This window comes from Maudiozyma barnettii (assembly GCF_903064755.1).
Source record: "Maudiozyma barnettii strain CLIB 1767 genome assembly, contig: KABA2_01, whole genome shotgun sequence".
NCBI classification, from domain to species: Eukaryota; Fungi; Ascomycota; class Saccharomycetes; order Saccharomycetales; family Saccharomycetaceae; genus Maudiozyma; species Maudiozyma barnettii.
The window spans coordinates 981,247-991,332 of NW_024545238.1; the positions used below are offsets into that span (position 1 = coordinate 981,247).

Genomic DNA, 10,086 nt, shown 5'->3' on the forward strand with positions numbered 1-10,086 from the left:
TGGTATATAGATAGGTATATAAATATTGTATGTTAGACATTACACCCAAACATCGCATATCTAAACAAAATTTAACTATTCGGGTATATTCTTTTGCAGGCTTAGCGAGAGGCCAAATTTGGAAACTTCAATAATGATGATTTCCTTCATGAACAAGTAATTGGTAAAACAGATGCAACATAAATTCACTTTCAATCATTTGATCCTCATATTATTATAGATATATTTAACAAATCGAATACATATTTATTCTATTTTGTTTCCTGTTCGTTTTATTTGTGTTTATACGAAAAGAATAATACATCAAACGTCAAATTTTGCATTAGGACGACAAACGAATAATTTGAAGTCCTATCCTTTACACGATTGACTGTGTGACACATATTAACAAGTCAAGACCATAATTAATTGAGTGTTTCCACGACTACAAGGCAATAAATTGACTAGACGTAGTGTTATTAATAAAATACACTAGTTATTCTAAGTGAGTTATAAAGAGACTAAAAAAGAACGATACACTACTTTAATATCATTTTAACTTTATTACTACCTTGATATAGACATACAGAATATAATAACTGAGACTATTTCAAGTACAGATGTTACCTTCTCCTGGAAAGGGATCAAGCAAATTTCATAACAATCCTACATTTGGGCGCCGAGATAGAAGTGATAGTCTCGACTCCTTCGATTTACAATTTAATAACTCATTTGATGCAGCTCTTGATAATCTGAAAATAGGTAACAATACAGAAAATTTAAATAGGAAATCAATATCTGATAGCAAGGAGAACTTTGAAATGACATCAATTACTGGTATGGAATCCTCCCGTTCAAATAACCAAAACAAATCAATGGATAGAGATAATCGTCCTTTAATACATAACACTGAAGACCACTCCACGAACAATGAGAACCCTCGTAAATTTCAAAGTGTTCCAAGAACGGGACCAATAAATTCTTTTATGTCAATATTTAAAAATGCATTCTCAAATGGAAGTTTCGGTGTGGGCAAAAATAAGTCATCCATATCCTTAAACGATGATATCACAGAAAGAGAAATATATCCTGATACAACACCAGTGTACGATAAATATAAATATCCTTCAAACGAAGTATCCAATGCCAAATACAATGCTGTTACGTTTGTACCCACTTTATTATATGAACAATTTAAGTTTTTCTACAACCTATACTTTTTAGTTGTTGCATTATCTCAAGCTGTTCCCGCATTAAGGATAGGTTATTTATCTTCATATATTGTTCCATTAGCATTTGTTTTAACTGTTACAATGTTGAAAGAAGCAATGGACGACATTCGAAGGAGAAGACGTGACAGAGAGTCAAATAATGAATTATACCAGGTTCTTGGAAAGCAGATATTAGTTCCAAGTAAGGACTTGAAAGTTGGTGATATTATTAAATTGAATAAAGGCGATAGAGTACCTGCAGATTTAATTCTTCTTCAATCAAGCGAACCATCTGGTGAATCATTTATCAAAACAGATCAATTAGATGGTGAAACAGATTGGAAGTTAAGGATTGCATGTCCACTTACGCAAAATGTTACTGAGGAAGATCTTCAGAACAAAATCAGCTTGACAGCCTCAGCTCCAGAAAAATCAATTAACAGATTTCTTGGTAAGCTGACATACAAAGGTTCTTCGTCATCACCATTAAGTGTTGATAATACATTATGGGCAAACACAGTGGTTGCATCAACTGGTTGTTGTGTTGCCTGTGTTATATACACTGGTAGAGATACAAGACAAGCAATGAATACTACTTCACCAACAGTGAAGACTGGGCTGCTAGAGTTAGAAATCAATAGCATTTCAAAAATTTTATGTGCATGTGTCTTCATTTTGTCGATAATGTTAGTAGTTTTTGCTGGTTTCAGTAATGCCGACTGGTATGTTGATATTATGCGTTACTTAATTTTATTCTCAACAATTATCCCTGTTTCATTAAGGGTCAACTTGGATTTAGCGAAATCTGTGTATGCCTATCAAATAGAACATGATAATACAATTCAAGAAACGATAGTTAGGACAAGTACTATTCCAGAGGATCTTGGCCGTATCGAATATTTATTAAGTGATAAAACCGGTACACTAACCCAGAATGATATGCAGCTAAGAAAAATTCATCTCGGTTCATCTGCATTTAGCTCTGAATCAATGGATATGGTAACAGACTATGTAGCAGATTTAGTTGGTTCAAATGGAAAGAGTTTTGGTAATGCTAACTCTTCCAAAAAGAGTAACGAGATAGGGTCAAGAGTGCGAGACTTGGTTGTTACACTAGCTATTTGTCATAATGTTACACCAACTTTCGAAGACGACGAGATAACTTACCAGGCTGCATCTCCTGATGAAATTGCTATTGTCAAATTTACCGAATCTGTAGGATTGTCGCTTTTCAAAAGAGACCGTCATTCTATTACACTACTACACACTGCCACCGGAACAACAATGTCATATCAAATTCTACAAGTTTTTCCATTCAACTCAGACACAAAACGTATGGGTATTATCGTATATGAAGAACAAACCGAAGAATATTGGTTTTTCGAAAAAGGTGCTGATACTGTCATGGCCAAAATTGTTGAGAGTAATGTTTGGCTTGAAGAGGAAACTGGCAATATGGCTCGTGAAGGTCTTAGAACTTTAGTAATAGGTAGAAAGAAATTGACAAAGAAGGTATACGAACAATTTAAAGCAGATTACTCAAAGGCGTCATTATCGATGTTGAATCGTGATACTGAAATGGCTAGGATAATTACAAAGTATTTAGAGCATGACTTAGAACTACAAGGTTTAACCGGAGTGGAAGATAAGCTTCAAAAAGATGTGAAATCATCTATCGAGTTACTAAGAAATGCAGGTATTAAAATCTGGATGTTAACAGGGGATAAAGTTGAAACAGCACGCTGTGTTTCTATTAGTGCTAAATTGATTGCCCGTGGACAATATGTTCATATAATTACGAAACTTACGAAACCAGAAGGTGCATTGAGTCAATTGGAATATCTGAAGGTGAACAAAAATGCCTGTTTGTTGATAGATGGTGATTCATTAGGGATGTTCTTACATTATTATAGACAAGAATTTTTTGATGTTGCAATCTTTCTCCCAACCGTCATTGCTTGCCGTTGTACCCCACAGCAAAAGGCTGATGTTGCTTTGATTATTCGTGAATTAACAGGTAAGAGAGTCTGTTGTATTGGTGATGGTGGTAATGATGTTAGTATGATTCAAAGTGCTGATGTTGGTGTAGGTATTGTTGGTAAAGAAGGTAAACAAGCTTCTCTAGCAGCTGATTTCTCAATAACGCAATTTTGTCATTTAACTGAATTATTACTATGGCATGGTAGAAATTCATATAAGAGATCGGCCAAATTAGCTCAATTTGTGATGCATAGAGGGCTAATTATCGCTGTATGCCAAGCCGTATTTTCCATATGTTCTAAGTTTGAGCCAATTGCACTTTACCAAGGTTGGCTAATGGTCGGTTATGCAACATGCTATACAATGGCTCCTGTTTTTTCGTTAACTTTGGATCACGATATTGACGAATCGTTGACAAAAATGTACCCTGAGTTATACAAGGACTTGACAGAAGGCAAAAGTTTATCTTACAAAACATTCTTTGTTTGGTGTGCACTATCCATGTACCAAGGTTGTGTTATTCAAGGATTCTCTCAATCGTTTACTGGTATTGAAGAAATATTCTTCCTCAAGATGGTAGCCATTAGTTTCACTGTCTTGGTGTTTAATGAATTAGTCATGGTCGCATTAGAAATAAATACATGGAATAAAATTATGGCCATCACGGAGCTGCTAACTTTCTTATTATACGTGGTATCGGTACCATTTTTGGGTGAATATTTCGATCTTGAATATATGAAAACTCTAAGGTTTATTGGTGAACTTTTATTTATACTACTAATATCAGTGTTTCCTGTGTGGGCAGCAAAATCAATCTACAGAGGATTACATCCTCCAAGTTACGCAAAAGTGCAAGAATTTTCTGGTGTATGAAATTTTGGTTTCGTTTTTAAAGATGACCTAATTAACTACTCATGTGAATTACACACATTTACCTTTTACCAATTGCTGGTAAATGACCAGCAATAGAGATACATACATCTACATAAAATATATCATGATTAATCAATTGTTATGTAAATAAGTCACCAGGAATTATGCAGATTTTATTAAAGTATACACTTTCTATAAGACTGTCCAGAATTATTTTTTGAGTAACGCATAATATTCATCACATATTGCATCAGTTATTAAAATGTTGATGTCTATATAATCATATAAATTGTTAGGTATATGAGAACCGTATTAATATACAAGATAGTCACATCCCTGCCTCAGATTCTGTATCGCTATCAAAAGGCGAATGCTCATCATTTTCTATTTGTACGTCTGATGGATCATTTAATGGCGTAGCAACGGGCCTTTGGAAATCCGTCGCATGAACCCATGGAATAGAATCCGATATTTTCCCAAACATAGTGGCATTCCTTCTTGTCAAAGTATGATATGCTGCAGATGGACGTCTAAAGCCTTGATTAACATTTGATAATGGATGGGCAGTAGAGGAACTTTGCATGATTGGTTCTGATTCTTCACTGGATTGTCTGCGAAGTAAGTATCTAGTCGTCTGAGCCTGTTTCACGATGTTATTAGTATCACTACTAGGTAAAACAGGATATGGGAGTGGAGAATCACCAGTGACTCTAAATAGATGCACATTTGCTACGTGTTCATTCTCAATACGGAAAATGACCCAAACAAATCTTCTCAATAGCTCTGTTAGGGCAAGTACAAACGATGTCTTTGCACTTTGTTGGATGGACTGAGGTGCAACAGCATACACGACCCATTGGAATCTAATAAGCACATCCCAAACCATAGCCGCGTAATACAATGCTTTTCTTCTTGGATTATAGGATCCATCTTCCCAATTTCTTTTACCAGCTAAATATAGATCGTCTCTTAAAAATAAATTCCTGTATGATGGTTGGAAAAGAGACCAATCAATAATCAAATCCCAAATAGAGGTCAAGACAGAGTTCATAGTGGAAACAATAATGAAATATGTCCTACGTTGCTCATTAAATGGATCCAATCTGTAGGCACATAGAGTTGCTTGATAACCAACACCAAAACTATACTTGATAGCATTTATCAGATGAGGAAACCAATCCCCAGAATCTAAGAATCTTCTAATACATTGAAGCAGTCTCCAATAACTTGGAATTGAGGATAGGACACCCATTGATTTAGAATGAGAAGAACCACACAAACCTTGCTCGTTTGTAGAATAAATACAAGCGAACATGGCAATATCAGCAATAGAATAGGTAAGGGAACATACAATATCACCTAAGAAGAAATCACCGAACTCTACAGGAAAAATACCCGAACAGGCTAATCTGATAGAAGTAATAATAAGCCAATTTCTAGTCTGGACAACCTTGTCCCAATATGGAATAAAGTTTGGTGGCATGAAAAATAAAATAAACACAGAAGCCATTGCGACAAAACTCCAAGGCGAAAGTTGCTGTAATTTAAAACTTAGACCAGCACAAATACAAGTCAACAAAACATAAAATGAAACATAATACAGTTTGAGCGAAATACCAGTTGTTGCAAAATCATTATTATACATCTGTGTCCCACTTCTAGTCTTAACTTCTCCAAACATAATGAATTTATAGTTAATACCTGCTCTATGCCATATAAAGCAATTCACTTGGAAAAGAATCAGCATCAAAAGGGTCATATACCAACCACCCCATAAGGGAAATAGAATTTTACGGTTGTATGATACTGCTGCCGATGTGAATGAGAGATATAATGTGTATAAGAAAATTGAAAAAGAAAATCCAATGAACAAACCAGCGGTAGTCATTTGCAAAGTGGACCTATTGTTACGATGTATCATACTTTCGTTCAATGTGTATTCAATGTTCAATTTTTTTAGCTTATCTCTTTTTTTCTTCATATCATGTGGAGAATTAGTTAGATCGGTACAATACCAAGTTCTGGCTCTTGTTTCCCACCATAACAATGGATCATCCTTAGGACTGTTTGGAACCAAATCAGTAAGAATATGGTATGAACTGGTACGCTTCATGTGTTGAGCCATTAATTTAACATTGTTATTAACATGTTTAAATAGAGAATAATTATCTCTTGCATATTTCATGAATCTTGGTAATTCATTTGTACCTAAAGTTTTATCAAATTTCTTAACTATCTTACGGAAACCAGTCACATTTAAATCTCTATAGGCTTTAACCAGCTGAAGGAAAAGATAAAACTCTAATATTGCTTCATTCAACAATCTTTGAGCGCGAGGTAAAGTCATTTCATCAGAAACTAATGACAAATCATAAGCGAATGTCTCCTTGGCAGGATTTAAGATAGCACTTAAAGTTGGAGATCCATATCTAATATTAGAATTACGATCATCGTCATCACTACCATTATTTAAGGATGCTAATGACATCCCCGAAGCAGATCTTGAAAGTTCTTTTTCTTCCAAGATTTTATGTTTAAATGCGTTCTTAGGCCAAGATGGTAATAAATTCTTTTGTTTTAAGAAATATTTTATATTCGATCTTAGACCTGGTGTTTGTTGTTTTGGTTTTCCAGTTAAGGAATCACTAGCAGTCATACCAGCTGCCGCAGTGGTCTCAATCTCTGTTTCTGATAGATTATTATCTTCTTGAAATTGAGGTAAAGTGGAACCGTATGTACTGACATTATCTAATGTACCTGATTTCAAAGATTGATTATCATCACTTGTTGGATCGATTATTTTATCCCTTTGAAGCTTATACATATGCATTTGTGTCTTTAATACACCAAATTTAGTACCACATTCATCTAATAGCCAAATATAAAAATCGTTACATTTAGTCAATTCAATAGCAATCAACCAATCTTCAATAAAATCTTTAACGGCAGTCTTTTGTAATCTTGAGTAAATAATTTTTTCTTTCTTAAAAGAATTATTTTTATTCGCATTTTTCTTTCTATTATTTCTATTTCTACGTTTATTACCTTTTTTACCACTACCACTACCACTACTACCACTACGACCATTATTGGTACTATCACGCGGGTTACCTGTAATTAAATTTGGAATCATTGGTGTTGAAGATGATCTCATTAAGCTATTAAATGAATCATTTGAACGACTATGATAATTATTTTTTCTTAATTTTGCTAAATGTGATGCAGCTGAGATCGATCTTGTTGATTCTATAGACATTGCATCTAAATCATTTTCATCATGACTTTGTTCATTTTCTATATCATTTCTTCTTATATTTAATTCCAATCCACTATTTTCTCTTGAGATTGTTGATAAATTATTATTATTATCTACAATATGTTGTTCTTCATTTAATCTTGCTAAAAATGGATCCTTTGGCAATTTCCCATAATGATATTTTAATCTTTTTTTACCAATTTTATAATCAATATATTTATCCTTCCATTCAGGAATCACAGACTCTGTAAGTTGATCTGCAAATTTCATTATTCTTATTATTACTATTACTATTACTATATTATAATCATTGAACTATTCTTATACAATTATCGCTAATAATGAAATAAAGTAAATAGGCAAAAGTGATGATTACTATAACCTATTTATTTTTCGAATATGAAATAAAACAACAATGATAACTAAAAGGGTTTTAAATCAAATGATGACAAAATATCGTAATATAAACAGAAAACCATAAGAAACAGCCTTATTAATCATTAACTGATTCAAATCTCTTGTATATAATAGTTTCAATAAAAAAAACATGTCAAAAATTTGGTTGTATAGTTATTGATATTCTTATTATGATTGTTATTTGCAGCAGCCAAAAAAAAAAAAAAAAAAANAAAAAAAATGGAGCATGCGGAAGAACCGATATACTATAAAATCACGTAGAACAATATAAAAAAGTAGACAATAAAAGAACTGGGTTCATCAAATTATTGCTTATTTATTCATTCTATTATTGATTTGATCTGCGGGATGAAGAATTAACAAAGAGAAAACAAACTAAGAAGAAAATAGGATGCAACCAATGGAAAGAGTGTTTTATTATTATTATTATTATTATTATTATTACTGTGATTGAATCATATTAGTTCGTAATAAACAGGGACACATATACTACGGTACGTAACCCAAGAGACAGCATTTGCAAAGATAAATAAAAACCCAAAACAAAATATTTAATTCAATGATGATTGATCCACGTGTATAATGTTTAATAAATAAAAAAAAATTGTAATCCTAAAAGTAAGTTGGTAGCTATTATTAATAAATTTACAACCGCACCAGAAACAAATATTTCTTATCACAGGGAAGAAAGTTATAACTAAAATTTTAACTTAGATAATAGATAATTCTTTATGCGCAGTAGAGGTTCAATGAAAGTAGGGGAGATATCTGGATGCCATAAAATTCTACTGATCTAAAGAAATCAAAAGACAAAATTCGAATAATCTAATAATGAAATTCTATGGTAAATATATATATGTCTACATTCTAATTATTTAGATATATTTATTTAATGACTGCTATTGTAATTATCGCTCTATTCTTTCAACTTTTAGCTATTTAATTTTGCGAAGTCAACTTGAAACAATCAATTTCAAAATTCATATCAAATGTGTCTATCTGGGCAAAAATGTAAGAGAGACCAAGAACTATATACATATTCCCCCACCAGATTTAAAAAGGAAAATAATTCATTTATTATCTAGATGCCATCATCACTATACTTCAACATCAAATATATGAATCACTGCCGTTCTCCTCCAAGGGAAGTTTACATAATGTTATGTTTGAGATCACATGATATTTTCTAATTATTACTATAAAGAAGATATTGTATGCAACGCCATACTTTTTACACAGTTTTTCCCTCGTTTTTCTTTCAATTAGGCGAAGGGCATCTCTCTTTCTCTCTCTATCTTAAATATATAAATTTCTCAATTTTCTTTGGTTCGCCGTTCTGTCTGCTTCCTTTATTCATTATTCATAAAGAACAATAAAATTCAACATGACTTAACTAAACAGCTACTTAATTCTCGAATAAAATACAGTAATTATTTTTTAATAAGAATGACTAAAGAGTGGACAACTTGTCCTTTTCTAATACAATAACTATTGGAAGCCATTGTCCGACCCACAATCTTAATGTAGTAGAAATCACTTTTATTAGTTCAATAACGCTATGTTTACATATTAATATATCTGTTATGATATATGCATATATTTATTGCGTTCTATAACACTCTCTTATAATTACAAAAGGAGATGAATTTAAAGAAAGGATAATACCAAACGGCAATTTCCGGTTTGGAAAATTTCTTGGTCAAGTTATCATGCCTAGATTCTTTTATAAATCAAATATTCAATTAATATATTTATACTATATATAATTTAAACTAAGGGGTGAAGGAAGTTTAAGAAAGAAATATTACAATCAATAAAGCAGGGTTATTGATGGTGAGATAACGCAATTTAATGAAATAACAAGGATTGAATTGTTCTCATCTCTTAACATTTATATATATATATATTACTTTAGTATTTGTTTTCTATTATTAATAATTATCTAGAGCTTGTTAGAATAATTCGTACACAAATAATAATATATATATATATTAAGTCATTGAAATTCAAAGCATATTGTAAAGACAATATCAATTTCAATTTCAACTATTACTTATTACCTTTTACTTCTTCCCTCATCAATTAATTTCTTCTTCTTATTCTTTAGTTTAAGCGGGAAAGGTGGGTCTAAGAAATTAAAAAATTACATTAAAGAAAGAAAAAAAACAACATAATAATAAAAGACGTAGAAAGAAAAACTAAAAAGAAAAATAAATAAGTTTAAGAAAAAGATCACTAAGAATAGAAAAATTAATAAGCTCTTTTATTTTCATCATTCATATTTCTAAGAATAAAATATAACACCTTCATTCACATAAGTTTGTGCTATCATTACTCATATTAGTACTTTAAACTCTCCCCCCCCCCCCC

The 10,086-nt window shown here is 32.0% G+C and overlaps 2 protein-coding genes across 2 annotated transcripts; one reads left to right on the forward strand and one right to left on the reverse strand.

The window, feature by feature from the left end:
• Positions 1 to 599: 599 nt before the first annotated feature.
• Positions 600 to 4,043, forward strand: NEO1 (putative aminophospholipid-translocating P4-type ATPase NEO1; the record flags this gene model as incomplete). The annotated part of the gene is made up of 1 exon (XM_041548361.1): positions 600 to 4,043. The coding sequence occupies one exon, from the start codon at positions 600 to 602 to the stop codon at positions 4,041 to 4,043; it is 3,444 nt and encodes a 1,147-aa protein (XP_041404295.1).
• A 328-nt stretch (positions 4,044 to 4,371) lies between these two features.
• On the reverse strand, positions 4,372 to 7,569 carry SYG1 (Syg1p; the record flags this gene model as incomplete). Its single annotated transcript, XM_041548362.1, has 1 exon — positions 4,372 to 7,569. One exon carries the CDS (start codon positions 7,567 to 7,569, stop codon positions 4,372 to 4,374), a length of 3,198 nt encoding a protein of 1,065 aa, XP_041404296.1.
• Positions 7,570 to 10,086: the final 2,517 nt, after the last annotated feature.